The following is a 21,832-nucleotide window of genomic DNA, read 5'->3' as shown; positions in this document are numbered from 1 at the left end:
TACATGTTGTGTAAGTAATTTAGTGAGGTGCCGATGGGTCTCCTGGAGAATCTGGTACCATAATGTCAAAAGCAGGTGCTTTGGATCCTATGCATTGTGGGGTCATGTTGATGTAGTGTAACCTACTTTTCCAACTTGAACCAAAATTGTTCAATTGGATTCATGTCAGGTGAATTTGAAGCCATTAACAACAATTTACCAGCATGTTCCTCTAATAACTACTTGATGAATCTGGCAGTCTGGCATGGTGCATTGTACTGTTGGTGATGACCACCACTGTCACAGAACGCAGTGGTCTTTAGTGGCTGCAATGTTTAAACACTTGACAGCTGTCATGAATTGTATTTTGGGGTTACTGGGTCCTAAAGTGTCTCAAGAAAACATTGCCCACAGCATGAAATCACTAAGGTGGACTTGTGCAGCATATTCAGGTGCCATATTCTCAGTTGGTAATCTGTACTCGGCCGTCAACATGATGCACCAGTGTTCTCCATCATTAATTTATCAATACATATTTTTTATAGATCATTTTCATCAATCCTTTACATTTCTGTTTACTGTTTTTAATATGTTTAAACACCAACTGTGATGAGTGAGGCAGGGCTGAGAGCCATGGGGGCAGAGTGAGGTTGGTGGTGTGAGTTTTAGCATCCACAATTGCACAACAGCAGTCTCAAGTCCCATAGAGGAGCTCTGGAAATATAAAAGGAGGAATGACTGTGGCAGACAAGAGATGACCAGGATTTTTGTTTCTGTTTGGGCTGCAGTCGTCTGTGAGGTGCTGCTAATCTACTTTTGTTTTTTGTTAATTTAATAATTCAAGCTTATGGAACATTTGCCAGCTCCTGTCTTCTTCTTCTTATGAGTGTGAGTTTTGAACCTCATTACGTTGGTGATAAAATGCGGGAGGGAAGAGGAACATGCTGTCATGGAGCTCCTGTCACTGGGGGAAATTCACAATGCTATTGAACCGCTGTGCCATTGAGACCTGCTGCCATCCACCATGATGGAGAGAAGCTGTCTGATGGGTACCCCTCAATCGGAGAAGCTGATGCCTGCCATCCGAAGACATAGGAGTACAATGCCATCCATTAAAGGCTGATTTATACTTCTGCGTCAAGCGCACGCGTATGCTTTGGCGCAGTCAACGCGTGGACGCATAGCTCTTGCCATGGCTGTCGGTGACGCTCTCAAAAAATGTAACTACATGTCGCAACGACGCATAGCACAAGCTTTGTGATTGGTCGGCTTGGTTGCGCTGACGAGTGTGGGCGAAGGTAAGAGCCCTGCGAGCTCGATGAAGCGAGTGTTTACTACTGTGGTGTCCCATGAAGCAGCTCCAGATGGAAAGTTTTGTTGTGTTTACCTTATAATTAAAGTTGTTGCTCGTCCGCTGATTCCCGTGAGTTTGAGCCAGTTGTACATTAAGGTAGCGTTCAGGAAAAAACAAAACAACAGTGAAGAAACTCGACACAGAGGAACATAAACACCCACTGCCACACTGAACCCACTGAACACAAACAGCGTGCAGAAGTATTAATGCACGGCTACGTGCATTGCATGCGCCGTGGGTCATGCCGATCACTTGACGCAGAAGTATAAACCAGACTTAAGGGGCAGCCAATGCTGCTGCCAGGCATTGCCAGTTAGGGTCTCTCAACTGGTTGATGACCAAGTGGGATTTTGTTTTGTTTTGTTTATTTTGTTTACTGGACCCGATGTTTTATCTCATCTATCTCCTTTATTCAGTATCTCCTCATCCTTCCATCTCTTTTGTCTTGCCTCGTCTGTCCTTTCCATTTTAGGGAAGTGTGAGTTTGAACCTTGATGTAGCCCCCCCTTGTGGAGTGGGGAGAAGTAGAGCTCATTCTCATGGTGATGGAGGTGTATATGACCGGGGTGCGACCGAGAATAATGGAAGTGGAGCGAGGCCAGTGGTACAAGTGTTAGGGCACAAAGCACAGCATTATCAGTAGCCTTCAGAAAACAGGTGCGTGAATAGATTCCACTGTGGGGTTTTCTAGCACAGGGAGATGCACCAATGACCAGACCCTTCTCAGTGTGTTATGGACTGTTGTATAGACTTGGTACCCCAGCCCGTGAGGGGTGATAGGGATATATTTAAGTAGCGGGGAGAGACATGGAACGCAGTGAGGCCAGGGGAACAACTGTTCACAATTGTCACCTGTGTGCCACACTAGCCTCAAATCACAAAAGAGCTCTGGAAGGATTAAAAAAGGAGTGATGAAGAGGACAGAGAGGACCTGGACCGGGATACTTCATACTGGGATACTGGGCTGCTGCTTCTTCGTTGTTTTATGTTTATTATCAAAGTTTTTTTTAAACATTTGGGGGTTTACACTTCCTTATCCTCTTTAAATATGAGGTTTATAGCTCGTTACACAAACCATGTGCAACTTCACCAGTCAACGCTAAAATGTGATTATGCGTATTGCTGATGTAAATGATCTGATTTGCAATATAAAATTTAGACTCAGCTTACTGTATTTATTTAATTATGTCTAATCTAAATCCAAGTCATCTGAAGAGACACAGTGGATTTAAATGATGACATCTACCCCTAACCATAAACACTCTTATTAAATACCTTTCAGGTTTTTATTGACAGTTGAAAATATTTAATTCTTATTTAAAATAAATACCTTTGTGATCTACTTTGTTATGAAAAAAAAATTCCCTAAAAGATGGATTTAAACTCAGTCAGTCACATCAAAATATTCAGAGCTGCTGTGCCGAGGGGGTGGTTTTTGTGATTTTGTCTGTTCAAACAAGGTATTGATCTTCTAGCTGGTCTTCCATCCTGCACTCTCAAGCCTCTACAGATGATCTAGAACGCTGCAGCTTATCTGGTCTTCAATGAGCCAAAGAAATCCGACATAACACCTCTCTTTATTTCTCTGCATTGGTTAGCAGTTGAAGCTTGTTCAATCACCAATGCTTGCTGACAAGACAGCCACTGGTACTGTACCTTCTCACCTCCACCTGCTGCTGATGGTCTACACCCCCTTCAGGAGCCTCCGGTTGGGGTTTGAGCACTACTTGTGGTGCCATCGAAGAGAGGCTATAAGTTACTTTCCAAACCCTTTTCATTCAATGTTCCACACTGGTGGAACACACTGGTATCCTTTAAACGACAACAAAAACCCATCTCTTCCAAGAACACCTGAACCTGGTGAAAAATACCAAAACCACTTATTGAATAACTGTCTCTCTCGACCCCTCTTTCTTCTGTTAATGTAAAAAGCCTGTCAGTAAGTGTAAATACATTGTAATTTATTACACGAAGTTGTACATTGGGTGGCACAGTAGCTGGTTAGACAGCATGAAAGTAGCTGGTTTGAGTATACGCCTGACCAGGAGGCCTTTCTATGAGGAGTTTGCATGTTCTCCCCTTGTCTGTGTGGGTTTCCTTTCAGTGCTCCGGTTTTCCCCACAGTCCAAAGACATGCGGTATAGGTGCATTGGTGTGTGATTGGGAGAGTGTGTGGGTATTTCTTGGGTTCAGTGCTGGGTTGTGATTGGAAGAGCACTCACTAGTAAAACGTATGCCAAAGTAAATGGTTGCTCATTCCACTATGGTGACCTCTGACAAAACAGGGAATAAGCCGAAACTAAATAAGTGAGTTTTACATTACAGTGGATCTACTGATCACAATGAAGATACATTTAGAAATGTTGAGTACAGCTTCAGTTAAATATCCCATGAAGAAATGGTCATCTATATGTTGTATGGTTTAAGCATGAGTAAATGTACAGGACAGATATTTAAATTGACATGGAACAGATCTGATGTGGGAATGGAGGCAGGACATATTCAAACACATTCAAAATTCTGATTATTCTAAATGAGGCAAAGATGTAGAGTTACATTCAGTTTTATTAAATATTTAAATTTACCAAAAACATTTCAATTACCAAAGATAATATGACCACAGGCGGCGCTTTAAGCATGTATACTTTCCTCAGATTTACAAACGAACCACTAGATTCACAAATGTCAAACTATATCTGTTTTTAACAGGATTTATAAAGAAACAATGTGAATCAGAGAGAAAAAAGATCAACCACAGCTTAAAGCTCACAGACATTGATTTTTAAATGCATTTAACACCCCTATGGTTAATAAATACACATTTATAGAACGCTCCCGATAATTATGTAGAATCAGGGTTAAAGAATCAGAAAGGATCAGGTTTAGCAGTGCACTTTCAACAGTATCCACCTTTTCCCAACACCCCATGATGCTTTGGATAAATTATGAGCAGTGTTGGGTAAGTTACTTTACAAAAGTATTTAATTGCAAATTGCATTGTTAAAAAAATGTATTTGAACTACTTTGTCTGAAACTAATTTACTTAAGTAATTTAATGACTCGAATCAGTACTGCATATAAACCTTAATCTCAACGCATACAGTAGACAATAGATTTCAAACTATAAATTATTTGAATAATTTGAGTCAAACATGGCCTTAACTTTATAAAAAATACTTCAGAAAAGATGTCAGACAAATGTAACCTTAAGTTAAAACATTGAATTATTAAAAAAAAAAAAAGAAAAAAAAAATATATAGTATAACAAAAGAAAAATTCAATTACTGTTTTCCAAATTGATTCATATGGAAAGGTTGAATTTATTTACACTACTTAAGGCAAGTATATAATAAGTAATTGTAATTAAATGACCAAAAAAAATTAATTAACCCCTTTACTTTTTTTCAGCAAACAAGTCCTTTAATTACAGTAACTAATTACACCCAACACTGATTATGGGAGTAACTTTCATTAAACTGAAAACAATCATTAACGTGCTTTACAAAACTATTGACAATGTAATGCTATTATTATTTCCAATATTTAACCATTGGCTATTAAAAGGCAATTAGAATTAACAGAAGACTATGAATAACTTAACTCGAAACAAGTCTTTCTGCAGCAGTTTTATACATGTTGTGTTTCACCATGCTGTATTGAATATGAAGAGACAATAATCTGGAGAAACATAATATAGTGAACTAAAAGAGCTTTGGCCACAGATATGCTTGTATTACGAATGTCAGATAAAAACACAAGCACAAACACCTCTCACTCAGTTATGGATTTGTAGCTCAACATTACATTACAAAAATGCTGGGTTGTTTCTAACTTAAATCAACTAATTTAACTGAATCATTTTTAGAAGTTTAAGTGGATTGAACCTAAAAATTGTCCCCAAATATTGTGTTGATTCAGTTCATTTTAAATAGGCATTTTGAACAAGCAATCTTTTGAATGTAGGCCACGTGAACACATAAACAAGTATTTTTTTTATAAATGAAGTTTTCCCCACCTATATTGAACAAAAAACTGTCCACGTGAAAACTCAAAAATGCACTCTGATGCATGTTAAGAGCACGACAAACCAACAGCCGATGATAAATGCCTCTTATGCTGGTTTCACATCAAATGCGGAATTAAGTATTTGCTCGAGTACATTGTATACAAAACAATGCAATCTTAAAAAAAAGTGGACAATTACTGTCCCGTTGTGCAAACGACACAGAATACGCTTTTGGCGCAAATGTTGCGTTTTTCCACATTTGGTATGAACACAGCCATGTCGGCCAATCAGAAAGAAGAAAACAATGTGCACATTAGCCCCTTTCACACATACAGGCTGCGTCCGAAATCCCTACTACTCAGTAGGTACTACATTTGAATTTGAAGTACTACTTGGTCATTGGAAAAGTACATTCTATAGAGTATGAATGTGAGTAGGATGAATGGAACTCCAGCTGCGTCCCAAATGGCACAATATGCACTCTTGCACTATGTACTTATGCATTTACACACTCAACAGCAGAGTATATGAATGTAGTGTTGTCCCAAACGGAGCACTGTTTTTTTACTAAGCGGAAATTCAAACTGTTTCCCTGATGACGTTTGACGGTTGCCAAATCAGTGAAATAAATTAACAAATAATAAAGTACGAAGTAATACCTGCCATGAGTATAACCGCATTCACCATCGGGAGGTCCTATAATCACTCTCATAGGAGAATTTCGCTTTCACAATCCAAAATAAAAAAAGTTATCCAACATGTGCGCCCGATAGCGCCGCCCCTTCCGATATGTAAGCAAAAATACGGTCAATGAGGGCGTGAAGTGTCCAACATTACACACTTCATTTTACCTGTCGAATGAGTGCATCATACGGGTAATTAAAGTGCACTTATTATTTTTATTGTTTTCAGTGTGAACGCACTATTTTTACACTATTTTAAACTATTACTACTAATACTTTACACTATTTATAAATGGCATAGAATAGTGCATATGTATGCGATTTGGGACACACCTTCTGATGTACTACATCCGCCATTTTGTCATCATCAAGTGACCTACCCACTTTAGTTTCTTCGCTTCACTTCACTCGCATTCACTTGCAGTGCAACATGGGATAGCATAGCGTCCATCCGATGCGCACTTCAGAATCTTGCTGGAAGTAGTAGGCCATCTGGGTACTTCTCACATACTGTTTTTCGAATTCTATAAATTTGGACATACTGCTTGACTCGCATACTGTTTTTAGCGTACTATATAGTATGGATTTCGGAGGCAGCTACAGACTTTTACAGAAAATATGTAAAGGGTGTGAAGGGGTGTGAAAGGGTGCCCTTTTTGAAAATAACGCTAAATTTGTTCTGCTAATTTTCCGGAAAGAGAAGTTGTAACATTGCGCTATGTGAACGCAGATGGAAAATTGCCAGAAAGAGCGCATTCACGTTTAGAATGCGCAGATGTGAACATCTACTCTGACCAATCAGACAAATTCACATCCGAGCTCTTTATGAAAATAAACTGCTTTAAATCCTTCTCCAGACACATTTACCTGCTGCTTGTTAGTAATATAACGTTTCTATGTTCCTTCTTAGTGGCAACTGTGTTTTAGGTGTGTGACGCACGTGCATGTGAAGTAGTGCTCCTGTGGGTCCGATTTGAGTAGCCTACAACACCGACAGTCTTTCGTTTTAAAAAGTATCTCACAAGCTGAAGCACAAACTCAAATGTTCATCTTGATATGCAAAATATATGCGAAAGATATTCCTCCATATCTTTTCATCATATCTTGTTCACAATATTCATTATTTGGTCCATTTCTGGGACAAAAGCAGCTACATGAAAGCTAAAGTTTTAAATGAATGTGAAACCATCAAGAAAAAGACGGTTTTTGATTAATGATTAATGATGTCAGAATTTACCAGTATTTTAGAATGGATGTGTGAATGGTCTTTTCCGGAAAGGTGTGCATGTGTGAACAGCACATATTTGAATTTACCGGTAAAGTCATTCCAGAAAGTTTCCGAATATTTATCGGTATCACTGTGTGAAAGGGGCTATTACCATCATGAGGCAAAAACTATGGTTGTAGTGTCCACACAACCACACTATACACAGAGTTTTGGAAAATCTTCACCCAGAGTTTTTCAAAAGTTTCGATTTCACCCATATTCTTGGTTTTTATGTGGGCAAATGACCAAACCGCATTGAAAAACTGCAGTTTTAAAAATACCTATGTTTGAATTGACAGGGCCTAATTAAAATTATTTGATTAAATTCTTTTAAATGGATGTACTCCAAAACATCAGTAATAACAGTAATAATAACCCATAATTTAAAATGTAGTAATGATGTGAGGAAAAGGTGGATAAATGCTAAGAAAAAACAAGGCCTGCTGCTCTGCTCTGTTTTATTTTTTCTTGTTGGAAAATGTGGCACCAATGGAGTCTTAATTTTTTTTCTTTGTCCAGATGTGGCTATGGCATAACAACATTGTTCCATGTCAAAGTGCATTACTGTGTCCTTGATTCCTAGTTTTGGGCTGATGTTGCTCAAATCCTCCTCAGAAGAGAGGCATCATGGCTTCTCTTGCTAAATATAAAGAGACACAAGACATAGGTTAGGGAGGTTGGACAATGTAAGAACAATATTTGACTCATGTTGGACTGTCCAGCTTACCTGCATCTTAGTGTAAATCCAGGGCAGAAGGCTGGTCACTCTGCTATATACTCCTGGTTTTTGTTTTTGTCCACAACCTGCTCCCCAGCTTGTGATTCCAACCAAATACCAACGATTATTATCAGCTTTGCACACCAGTGGGCCTCCACTGTCACCCTGATACCAAACACAGACGCAAAACACATGGAGAGCGATCTTCAAATAACATTCTGTTAAATAGTTAATAGCAAAATGCTACATTTAATTAAGCATGTATTGCTTAAAACATTGCTTGTATTCATTTGATATTGTTCGGTTAAAAAAAATGATATATGTTTATGGTAACACTTTTGCTTAAGTACCAATTCTCACTATTAATTAGTGGCTTGAAACTGTTAAGATATTAGCTGTTTATTAGTACTTACAGAGTACATATTCTGCATACACTTAACTGCCACCCTTAAAAACTATTAATAAGCAGGCAATTAGGAGTTTATTGCGGCAAATGTCACAGTTAAGGCTCTATTTTAACAATCTAGGCGCATAGTCTTAAGTGGATGGAGCAAAAGCATTAAAGGCTTGTCTGAATCCACTTTTGCTGTTTTAAGGATGGAAAAATACACTCTGAGCCCTGGCTCATAGTCTAACAGGGTTGTGCTTAATCTCTTAATTAGTTATGGATTTGTTTTGAGCATAACATTAAACCAAACAGAGCCTCATCACCCATTCCCTTTAAGAGTCAGTTGCGTCATGCCATGACGTATTTGCTATTTACATGGCAGACTTTGTATGTGGAAAAACTGAATGCTTTACTAGTGAGAAAACAGTTGAAACAAACCATCTGCAGCAGGATAAAGAATGAGCCTCCTCCATTCGGCCTCTTTACTTTCTCTTTACTTTACCTCTACTCTTTACTTTACTCCTTTAATTTCGTGGATAAGGAAACGGTTTTGTCACCCATATGGTGATGCAAACGTCTCCTAAACCCAAAAGGACAAATGTAAACTTGTTTTTATTAAAACAAATATAAATATGCATATAATAATTATTACTTCTAATAATAATAACATTATACGAATACAAATTGTCATGAATAAACTGAAAAAAAAAAAACGACATGATGAAGGCATGTAGGTAGTGGTTTTTATATCGATGCAGAAAATATATATATATATATATTTTTACATTTTAATCCTTTATTTTATTTAATTTTTTCATATGTAAAGTTATTTGTGTATTGCTGTACATGCTGTGTGTATTAAGCAATGTGTATGCATTCGGACCTGCATAGGTGCATAACTAATGCACTTTGCACTCTAAAAATATTAATTTAGCATTTATATAATAATTTTACAAACATACTAAATAACACAATTTATTAATAAATACAACAAAAAACATTAAATTATCATGCCAATCATATTTTTACTAGAACAAAAAAAAATACAAAAATTTATGATAATATTGTATAATTGTACTAATAAAATAAAGTTTTTAGGAAGATAAAGGCTGTTTAATTAATACTAAATTGAGACATTAGTTTTTAATTTCAATTATGTATTTAGTATTTTTTACACCAATTTCACAGATTGTGGTCATTAAATTGTAATTTATTAAATTTACCTGTTGTAAAATTCTGATTTACCCATACGTTCAAAAGTTCTTCTTAAAGCAAAGGTTATAATGTATGTAGATACTTGGTTGAACAAAACCTACTTGCATCAGCTTGAACCAAACACCAGAATAAATCAGTGACATGAGACTGAGAAACACTGATAAAGTCTTGGCCAGTGAATAATGTATTTACATCAGGTCTAGTATTATTGGGACAGTATCGGGCTGAATAAACCCACCTGACAGGAGTCTCGTCCTCCCTTTAGATCTCCGGCACAGATCATATTATTGGTGACGTGGCCACAATAAATCTGACAGCTGTTGCACACACTGGAGTCTATGATGTTCACACTCACACTCATAAGGCTGCTCGAGGCATGATCTATCAGACAGAGAAGAAAACAGTCCAAAAATTTAGAACAAGATTATATTAAATAAATATTGTGATGTAGACAGACTTCTAAGCTCAAATAATTAGATTTCAATGTGTCTGAACTGAATTTTGTCTCAAATAAAGACTGATAATGAAAACAAATAAATACAATTATATGCATGGGTAAAGCCAAAATTATTAGCCCCCCTGTATATTTTTTCCCCAATTTTTGTTTAATGGAAAGAAGCTTTTTTTCAACACATTTTTAGATTAGATTAGATTCAACTTTATTGTCATTACACATGTACAAGTACAAGTCAACGAAATGCAGTGAAATGCAGTTTAGGTCTAACACAAGGCAATGGAATGAAGTTTAGGTCTAACTAGAATAGGTCTAAATATAATAGTTTAGGTCTAAATATAATAGTTTTAATTTGTAATGACTGATTTCATTTTTATCTTTGCCATGATGACAGTACATAATATTTTACTACATACTTTTCAAGATACTAGTATTCATCTTAAAGTGCAATTTAAAGGCTTTACTAGGTTAATTAGGCGAGTTAGGAAAATTAGGCAAATAATTGTAAAACAATGGTTTGTTCTGTAATATTTTGTTATAATAAATAAAGGTCTCATACATTTTGAAGCAATTATATAGTTAAAGTCAAATGACGCTAATTCATTCCAATGAATTTAGTAATTCTCTGATTATATAGTATTATATCTAACTCATAAGAAAACACATTATCATACAAACATCATCATTATTTGGTGTGGTTTGTGTGTAATTTTAAAGGGACCTTTTATGAAAAAGCACATTTGTAAGGGGTTTATACAGTTGTGTGGCAACAGTATGTGAATATAACCAACGTCTAATGGTAAAAATTAATTATTTCAATTATTTCATAAAAACAGTCTGCAGAAACACTTTGTTTGACGTTCTTCCTTTGTACATGTCATAAGAGGGGGAAAGCCCCGTTCATTAGTGGGAATCTCATTGGCGAATAGGCATTTATAAGTCCGCCCCTTGGCTGGGAGCACAATCTCTTCTAAATTTAAAGTGAAAGTCACCAATACAGCATAATTTGGATCAAAGCCTATAATGGGCAGTTTCAAAGAGTAAAATCATCTTTGTGGTATTTTGAGCTGAAACTTACACACTCTAGGGCAGGGGTCTCAAACTCAAATTACCTGGGGGCCGCTGGAGGCAGAGCTCTGTCTCTCTCACACACTCTCACACACACACATGCACACGTACGTTCAGGTATTTACTGCGCACAAATTCATTAAAATAAATGCCGACATTTCCCGGAACAGGATCCGGCAAGATCCAGGTCTAATTAAGCACTGATTTATATAAATTAATCTACGTTTAATGTCCCGCTGAGCAGAAACTTAAAAAAAAAAAAATGTAAGTATTGTGAATAAAGCGCACTGGGACAAATGTCTGTAAGGGGCAAAATAGGGGGGTATAATAAGTAAGGGGGCATGGTAGGTCTCCTTTAAGTAATACTTCACAATAAATTGCATAAATGCATGTGTAATTTTTTTCAAAAAGTACTTTATAGTGTAACTGTGCATATTAACTATGTTAACTTTTGTTTTTATATATCATAAAGTATTGTTTCTGTAATGTGCACCATTTGTAAAGCTACTTGGAATAATCATGTGTTTTGTCCACAATACAAGTAAACTTAAACTGAAATGAATTAAATTGAATATATAAATTTAAAAATGAAATTATAATTATACCATGGTTAAAAAAACATGGTAATATTTAAAACATTTAAAATGTTCACAATCAGTTGCTCATCAAATACACATTTGATTTTAGGTTATAAATATGAAGTGATAGATAGATATCACTTTTTGCCCTGTTTCTTTCTATTACAGTGTTCATTTATTGTCATTTATCTCTTTACCTGCTCCCTGTTTTGTTGTCCCAAAGCCTGACGTCCAGCACTCCGATCCACCAGAAAAGGTCTGGTTAAATGTAGGAAGGCAAACTGGCTGTGTAGTATCTGGATGGAGAAGGGAAAATTGTCAGCTGTTGTAGAATATTTAGAATGCAAAGTAATGTGGACAATATATTAATTTCACTTTTAAAGCCAAAAAGTATGCATTAGTTTGTTCGGCACTAATGGAAAAATTGAGCATTTTTTAAAGGGCTGTGTGTTTGACTGAACAAAAACAAAGCATACTTTGGGCTTTAGGGCCCCTAAATATTGGTGTGAACAAGCAGTTCAAACAAGGCTGGGTGATATGATGGTATATATATATATATATTACCATGTAATTAATTTTTTTTTTATTCTGTGTATAATGCCAAATGTACATGTAGTTTGCGTACATGTTCAGCATGTGTAAGGCTACGAAAGATGCTCCATGGCATTCCGATTTGCTTTATATTTTGAATAAGAAACAATCAGTTTCAATATTTATAAAAAAAAAATTATAAATTTTGTATTTTTGAAGGGGAAAACTGTTTAAATTTTCCCTACAGTGTTCCTTACATTTTTTATATTTTCATATTTAACTTTAACTTTCATGTCACTTAATTGGGCTATATATTTAAATATGCTAGAAGACGTTACTAGAGTAATGTTTATAATAACAAGTTGTGTCCACATAAAACATGTCTCATACAGTGGAAGGTCTATACTGATAACACTTTAGGTCACAATTCATGCTACTAACTACTGTTATTATCTGCTAATTATTAAGATATGAATTGTTCATTAGTTGTTATAAAGTATGAGTATTAGTATAAAGAAATAATTCATCCCTAATCCTTCCAAAACCTAAACCCAACTTCTACCTTACTAGCTATTAATAAACAGCTAGCTAGCAATTTATTAGGCTAGTAGTGTTAGATAATGGTTTGTTAAAACCATGAAAAGTAACGTAAAACTATATATTATAATATTTATAAGGTTAAAAATAAAATACAAAATAATCAAATAAGGTCAAGTCATTTTCTTAAAAATTCAAGCTTGTTTATTATGTAAATCCATTTTGTACATTTTCTGGAATACCTACCATTATAAAAGACTATATGATGAAAGATATTGTTAACATGAAATAATGTGTCTCATACATTGAAATTAGATTTTGGTCATATCTTCAGCCGTAGTTTTAAATGACATTTAAATGTTTTGGTGAAGTGTTAGAGAAAGTGAACTGAACTCACAAGAGAACGCCACAGGTCTGCTGAGTATCAGTAAGGCCACGTCATTATCATTGGTGTCACTGTTGTAGTTCTCATTGACTACAATCTTCTTCACTAGATAGGGCATCCCCAGAGATTGCTGGGAAACAGTCCCAACGTAAACTAGCCAGAATGCTGAATTTGCCATTGAGCTGCGATCAAGACAAAACAAAAATGTTTACAATTCCTGAAGACTCACTAATACTCAAAACAGTTACAGTATAAATTATAGCAAAAGCTGCCAATAATCGGGCTTGTAACTTAAATGGTAGATATGATTAGCAAGGCCATTGGGTTCAAAATGCTTCTGCATTGTATTTTTTTTTTCTTACTCAAGAGTTTTAGTGTGGTTTCTATTCCAAATAGCTAAATGTTTGTAAATCAAGAGCCTTTTTAAAAACATCATTTGTTGTTTTCAGAAAAGATCACAATGTTAATTTTGCTAGCACACTTTGGGCTCTATTATAACAATTTAGGTGCAAAGTCCAAATTGCATGGCGCAAAAGCATTAAGGGTATGTCCAAATCCGCTTTTGCTAGTCTAAGGACTGAAAAACACAGTTTGTGCCCTGGTGCATGGTCTAACAGGGTTGTGCTTATTCTCTTAATGAGTTATGGGTGTGTTTTGAGCATAACATGCATTACACCAATCAGAGTCTTATCTCCCATTCTCTTTAAGAGTCAGTTGTGTCAAAACTGAATGCTTTACTTGTGAGAAAACAGTTAAACAGAACATCTGCAGCACAAGGATAAAGAATGAGCCTCCTCCATTTGGCCTCTTTACTTACTCTTTACTTTACTTTTACTCTTTACTTTACTCCTTTCCTTTCGTTGATAAGGAAACGGTGGTGTAAGCACTCTACTGAAGACATCCATTAGCCTACATAATTAATTTAGTTTTGTTTGTTTGTTTTGTTCAGTTCTAATTTCCAGCTAACGAGTAAATGAACATTAATAATGAGGTGTGGTCAAAAGTTATATCCAAACACACGTCCTATTCTTATGCCCAATATGGTGATGCATACGTCTCCAAAACCCGACAGGTGGACAAATCTAAACTTGTTTTAATTAAAACAAATATAAATAAGCATATAATAAATAATACTCCTAATACTAATAACATTATACAAATACAAATTGTCATGAATAAACTGAAAAAAGGTCAAGAAGGCATGGAGGCTGTGTTTTTTATATTTATGTGAAAAATAAACTTTTTTATAACATTTTAATCCTTTAATTTTTTTTCATAGGTAAAGATATTTGTGTATAATTTGTGCATAACTATTGACTCTGGCTGGATTTTAAATCAGCTTTTACTTGGTCAATAAAGCTGTCTATTTCAGTTTCTCAAAATAGCAAAGCGCCAACAATGCATCTTAACACACTTCCTTTATAGAACAGCATGTGTCCACAAAGTGCTGTAAATGGATTTTCAATTTTTTCAACGTGGCGCAAAATGTGAAAATTAGAGTTGTACTGGTCTGAAAATAGCAACAAATCACGCCATACACATCGTGTGCCTTATTGCCCTGGGTACATGATAGGGCCCATTGTTGTTCTTTAGGTGGACAACTAATCTGTTCAATTTAATCTACTCTAAAACAAACAAAACTAAACAGTTGGTAATCTTCAATCAAAGTCTGATAATTTGCTTTTGCATAAGTAGTTGCGGTTCTTCTGTGTCGACAGCTTCAGCCACAATATTCTTAACCACGTCCCTCTTGCCATTAGTTTGCTAAGAGAGTAGGTCCACAAAGAGAAAGCCCCGCCCCCGACTCCATATTCGGTTACAGTTGGATGTTCATCAACATATTGATATGTCCTTCCCTGCCTTTGATATCGTACAATCTTGTGCATTCCATTCATGAGAGTTGAGCTTAAATATAAAGATGGCATCTGGAAGCTTAGCTTACGGATAATTATGTGTGTAAATGTTTTACACTTTTGATTGCATTTCTAGTGAGAAGTTAGTATTGTATCAAGCAAATATTCCCTCATTTATTATCAAAGCTCACTCCATTTTTTTGTACATGGTTCAACCAGTAAGAAGTATGTCTGAAGTCTGTTTTATGAGGTGTCTTCATGCACAAACACAGCTTTCAGAGTCACTGCCTGAGTGCATTGAGGCAACTAGTCAGATGCCTAGGCTTTTGGAAACAGTCCATGTCCATGTAATTGACTAATTAGATATTTACTGTACAGTGATGAGCAGTTGAAAACATGTACACAATAAAGTATACACAAAGTGTTCTCTTTAATTAATGGGGACTGCTTGGGAAACTGAATTTAAGTAATCAAATATCATTCTCTCTCTGTTCTGTTTTTTTTTTTTTTCTTTACTGACTTTAATTCAATTTAACTTTAATTAAATTTGTCATGGGCCTACAGTGCAACAAAATACTCATATGTGATCAGCTAAAATTATTAGGGACTCTTTCAACAGAGCAACGGCATTCAGCAACAAATCATGCAAATTTTGAGGTTAGCAATGCTATGAGCTGAAAACAAACCCAGCAGCTGAAATCACAGCATTCATAGAGTTTATTACAAGCTCCAAACCACTCCTACAAAACTGAAAAGATTTGCAAATGTTTCTAAATCACTCACTACATTACAATTCACTACATTCTGCACAAATTACGTTTATTTATCTGACAGATGCTTTTAATGGATATTGTTTTGTTTTCAAAAATGATAGGTCACAATTAAGTGGGTTATTCCTTAAAACAAGCTAAATAATCTGCCAATGGGTTAAATAAAGGCACAATCCCAATCCTACCTCTTAGTCCTTCCCCTTCCCCTTAGGGGTGTCCCAATTCTCTTTAGCTTGAAAGCGTAGGACTAAAGGGAAGGGCTAGATACCCCTTGAAACTGAGATTTTTAAGGACCACACTCAAAACCAAGGGGTAGGAAAAATTCCAATATCCAATTTCCAGAAAACAGCAGCTACAACAGCATGGCTGCTCATGGAAGTAATGAGATGGACAAATTGGTATTTTTTGTCATTATTAGGAATTTTTACAACAAACAAGCATATGTTTTATTACAATTCCAGTTTTCCCATCATGTTTAAAGAAAAAACGGCTAAAATAAAAAACGTTAAATTTTGCTATCTTTAATCCATAACAATAGCTCCTGTATAGCAGTCCCACAACATTCTGTCACTCAATGACACTCGAATCCCCTGTCAGAAAAGTGGCTGGGAATGAGCTTTTTATAGTGTCTGCTATAATGTTAATGTTGTTTTGATGTGTTACGTAGATGAATATGGCTATGGTGTAAAAGCACAGTACAGTTTTGATCTTATTGCCACATTATATCGTTATGATAACATTATATCGTTGCCTTCAGTGATTTCCTGAAGAAAAATAACACAACATTAATAACTACAGCAGTTGCTATCGCCAAACTCATATGAAGCAAGAGATCGCAATGACATATGATGACGTGTGCAGGTGCTGTACTGCTGTCCCTTTTCTTAGGGGTAAAATTTGAAGCCCTTCCCCTTCACACTCTGATGGGGTAGAGGTACAAGAATTTGGATTGGGCCAAAATAATTTTATTTCTGACTAAAAGCAAGATTCTTTTACTGCCCATTGGCAGATATATAAATATATATATATATATATATATATATATATATATATATATATATATATATATATATATATATATATATATATATATATATATATTATTTTTTTTTTTTTTTTAAACATCCATGTGAACAGAGAACTAAAAAATTATGCCTCAACTGATAATATGCTTCAAAACATGAATAGTAGGGACTAAATTATAAATAAACAACGTAAAGCATGGACCCATTTTGTCTGTCATCAATAGTTAAGGCTGCTGGTGGTGTAATGGTGCGGTGGAGAATTTCTTGGCACTATTTGGGAACCTTAGTACTGAGCAGAGTTTACACACAACAACCTTCCTATGTATTGTTTCTGACCATGTCCAACCCTTTATGGCCACGGTGAACTCCTGTTGTCATGGCTACTTCCTGCATTATGCCATGCCACATGACGAAGCTCAGACCATGTCAAACTGGTTTCTTGAATGACAATGAGTTCAATAAACTCAATGGCCTCAAATATGACTCTTATAGAGCACTTTTTGGGATGTGCTGAAACATTAGATTGGGATCATATATGCACAGCAGACAAATCTGCAACCGCTGCATGATGCTATCATGTCAATGTGGACCCAAATCTCTGACTAATGGTTATGAGTCATCTTGTTGATTCAGTGGTAAAGTGATTAGACAAAAAAAAAAATGGTTTTGCTGTATGTTGCTGTTTATTTGGGGGGTTGGGGCAATTTAATTGTTTTATGGTCAATTCACTTAAATTTGTAAAAAACTAATACATGGTTTACGCTACATTCATTCTTCCAAGGCAGGGCGCCACACCAAAATTAATCTCGCCACAGAAATTACAGCTTTCTTATTCAAAACATTCAGTCATTATTTTTTAATAGCAGGTTATAATCGGACCAAAACATAAAGTAATTGAATTATAAGAGCGAGTTTCCATAATTATACTTTTTAGATAAAGGTCTAAGGCTCTGCATACAATAACGTTATCTTGCTGCAGTTCATAGCTGTTTCACTTCACTTCAAGACACATTAATGCCGCTCTGTAGGTCTATTGGAGACATTCATAAATAATCCTCGCAAATCTAATAAATGTTGGAGACATACTCGTTACATAAACACACTAAATCGCACTTCAGCAGCATTTATTTGAGAGCACACAAGAAAATCGGCACTTGAGCAGCGTATATCTGAGGGCATGCAAGAAGTTTTGTGCATGAACAAAGATATTTGCATGCTTGTATTGCATAAATGCGATTTCGACTTGTAATACTGCGCTCACTACATTTGTCATTAAAATAACGCTATAGGTAGTTGGTAGATCTGTCTAAAAGGTCTGCCACCACAGCTGAAAAAAATCCTAGAGAAAACACAGTAATAAGTTAATTCCTTCATTTTGTCTCAACATAAATTGATTGAGTGGAACTCAACTGTGTGGAACTTTTTTACTGTGTAAATATGAACTTAAGGCAAAACCGGGTTCAACTACATTCTAGCAAGATGTAGTTCATTGTAGTTCACAATATTCATTGTAATAAAGTGGCCACTACTAGCACAGGGTAAAACTAGTGACAGGTTGGACTAGGCATGGGCCGGTAGAAAATTCTGACGGTATGATAACCTTGAATAAAAATGTCATGGTTTCACGGTATTACAATTACTACACTAAAATAAGTTATATTTAAATGTCTGGGTAAAAAACAAAAAAAAAATTCTCCTTTGAACACAATATATTTTATTTTGTGAAAGATTTAAAATATATTGCAGCAGTAAACATGTCAGGATAAATAATTCAAATGAATCATTGACTTCTGCTGTCTTCATTAGTTTCAAAAACACTGATTTCTTTACAATTTAAAACGGCATATTTGGATATCTTTTCTGCTGGAGGAGACTGTTGTCCAAAAAAATAAATGACAAAAAAAGTAAATAAAAAAATCTTACACATACCTTAGGAACGTTATTAAAAAAAATGTTGGCAGATTTAAAACCTTGACTTTTCCAAACCGTGGTATACCTTGAAAACGGTTATCGTCCCATGCCTAGGTTGGACCCCCTTTTGCCTTCAGAACTGCCTTAATCCTTCATGGTATAATGCAGTTATGCAGTTGCTGCAGATTCGTTGGCTGCACATCCATGATGTGAATCTCCTGTTCCACCACATCCCAAAGGTGCTCTATTGCATTGAGATCTGGTGACTGTGAAGGCCATTTGGGTATAGTTATCTCATTGTCGTGTTCAAGAAACTAGTCTGGGGTAATTCGCACTTTATGACATGATGCGTTATGCTGCTGGAAGTAGTCATCAGAAGATGGGTACACTGTGGTCATAAAGGGATGGACATGGTAACAATACTCAGGTAGGCTGTGGCATTGACACGATGCTCAATTGGAACTAATGGGCCCAAAGTGTGCAAAGAAAATATCCCCTATACCATTAATCCGCCACCAACCTGAACCGTTGATACAAGGCGGAATGGATGCATGCTTTAATGTTGGCACCAAATTCTGACTTTACCATCTGAATGTTGTAGCAGAAATCGAGGCTCATCAGACCAGGCAATGTTTTTCCAATCATCTATTGTCCAATTTCGGTGAGCCTGTGCGAATTGTAGCCTCAGTTTCCTTGTCTTAGCTGACAGGGGCACCCGGTGTGGTCTTCTGCTGCTGTAGCCCATCTGTCTCAATACTTCTGTGCAGTGAATTGCCTTACAAGTTGACTGTTTTTTTGTTTGTTTGTTTGCTTGTTTGTTTGTTTGTTTTTTAACAGTATATATCAATCCAGGCTCATTCTGAAAACGTATCGATATATTTGTTTTTTTTGCAGTTTTAGTTTTTGCAAATCCACCAGAGGCTGCTGTATATGCTTTTTGAGATCTAAAATTTCTCTTAGGAGTGCCATTCACACCTGCTGTTCTCGTGTAAATCCACCAGAGGCCGCTGTCGACCAAATCACTGACAGACTGAATGACTGACTGACTGACTGACTGACCGACCGACCGATTGACTGACCCACGCTCCTCCTTCCCTAAACCCAACCAGAAGTGTTTTTAAAAGCACTGATTGACCCACCCCGGGTCATACCCATCATACCGCCCCGTAGGGTTTGTTTTAAAGATGAAATGCAGCCATACGTACTAATTTGCCATCTCCAGCAATGTATATATGGGTACGTTTTCAGAATGACCCCATGTTGATATATATATATATATATATATATATATATATATATATATATATATATATATATATATATATATATATATATATATATATATATATATATATATGTGTGTGTGTGTGTGTGTAAACCTTAAACTGCAATGGTATTTGCCTTAGCTATGGTATTTACCCCACTTTAAACAGAAGGTGCCTGTTCTGAGCTTATTAGACACTGATTCAGCTTATTCAAGCCTCAATTTCCAGATTAAAATAAAGTGAGAACCAACCCTTGAAAGCAATGGGCAGCTGACACAATGAAGTCAGGAGAGATGAGTGTTCCACCACAAACATGGGCTTTGTTGTAATGCAGGCTGACCTGCCAAGGGTACTGGCCAAGTTCAGATGTAGTGCCCCCTATGATCCTGGAGGAACTTTGCTGTTTGCCACAATCTGAAAAAAAATTCAAGAAATAAATTGGTTTTACTGTGATGTTACAAGATGAAAAAATAATGGGTCCCACCTTATACTAAATTGGATTATCTTCAGAAACCATTTTTTGTTGTGCTGAAGTCTCTTCACATTCTGATAGTAAATATTAAATTAGGTTTATATTTTGTGTATATTAATACAATTATGTGTATGTTTTGTGGAAAGTGTAGGGCCAAGAAAAGTTTGTCCAATCAAAATGTTCAGTCCAAACATTATGAACATGTCCTACCTTCCTGTCAAAATACGTAATCGCATGCCTCTGCGCACCCTGTTTACGTACAATAGATTATATTATCTGTGTATTCACAAACGTGGTTCAGACAGACAATGACAGGCAAATGTCAACAACTATTTTTAAGTTCGGTATTGTGATTAGTAACTCTACTATAAAGCCTAGGGAATTTTATGTTATGTATAATGTTTTCTAGTGTGTTTATGCATTCAGCAGGCATGTCTTTGGAGGGTAAATTGCTGAGTGGGATATAAGCTTTAAGTGCTAGGTTTAAGGGTGGGTTAAGGTGTAAAGGATGGGTCAATGTAATTAAAGACGAAATTACATGCAGATGTTTTTTAATATAGGTAACATCCAAGCAAGCATTTTTTGTTTTTAAATGATGTCGTATAGATGTCTAATAGATGTCTAATCATAGTCGTCTTGGCTAAAACAAGGCTAAATTTGGGCCATCTAATAGATGTCTAAGAATAGCCCAACACAAATAAACAAAAATGAATGACTACACATATAAAGGCTGTCTAATCTGTCTATTTGACAACTAGTCTAGTTTTAGGCTATTTTTAGATGTCTATTAGATTTTCACAGACAGCCCAAGTTTAGCCTTGTTTTAGCCAAGCTGTCTATGTTTAGATGTCTATTAGACGTCTATCAAACACAAAATTGTTTGCTGGGATGTATGTACATAATAAGTGCCTTGTACCAAATTATTAAGTTAAATGTAAGTACAGTGTAATTGAGGTAACTCCATATAAAATGGAACCTGAAATGACAAAACAATGAATTATTTATTAGAATTAAACATATTTGGTGTGCACACTTCTGAGAGAAAACTCAAGACTACAATTGCAGTATTTGAACCATATATTCTAACAATAACTGCAACATTATGCACTAAAGGAAGCTGGAAGTGTAAACAAAGAAAAACGATTCATTAATTCACTTATTATCCACACAATATGTTCCTCACTAACTTGCAATTGGAGGAAATAAGAATTGAATGTTTACTGTGATGCCTCATTCAACAATACATCACAGTAATTAGTGAGTCAAGGTTAATTCTTACCCGAGCACTGAAGTGAGACCGCTTTGTCGTCCAAACAGCCCGAGCTGAACAAATGAAAGACAATATGTACTGTTGATGAAGCCACAGACAAAGC

General features: G+C 35.9%; 1 protein-coding gene across 1 annotated transcript in view; it reads right to left on the bottom strand.

Annotated features, from left to right (window-relative positions):
• Positions 1-7,237: 7,237 nt before the first annotated feature.
• tmprss13a (transmembrane serine protease 13a) overlaps positions 7,238-21,832 on the bottom strand; it is a 29,024-nt gene continuing 14,429 nt past the window's right edge. The window contains exons 7-13 of the mRNA XM_056474526.1: positions 21,739-21,782; positions 20,239-20,401; positions 13,176-13,345; positions 11,908-12,006; positions 9,849-9,991; positions 8,017-8,172; positions 7,238-7,929 (exon numbers count right to left, since the gene is read on the bottom strand). Coding sequence (XP_056330501.1) covers positions 7,915-7,929; positions 8,017-8,172; positions 9,849-9,991; positions 11,908-12,006; positions 13,176-13,345; positions 20,239-20,401; positions 21,739-21,782 — 790 coding nt within the window. The 3' untranslated portion in view covers positions 7,238-7,914. The remainder of the gene's footprint in view (positions 7,930-8,016; positions 8,173-9,848; positions 9,992-11,907; positions 12,007-13,175; positions 13,346-20,238; positions 20,402-21,738; positions 21,783-21,832) is intronic.

The sequence above is a fragment of the Danio aesculapii genome, chromosome 15 (assembly GCF_903798145.1).
Source record: "Danio aesculapii chromosome 15, fDanAes4.1, whole genome shotgun sequence".
Taxonomy (NCBI): Eukaryota; Metazoa; Chordata; class Actinopteri; order Cypriniformes; family Danionidae; genus Danio; species Danio aesculapii.
The sequence above is the reverse complement of the archived record's forward strand: the minus strand, read 5'-3'. Positions and strand labels throughout refer to the sequence as shown.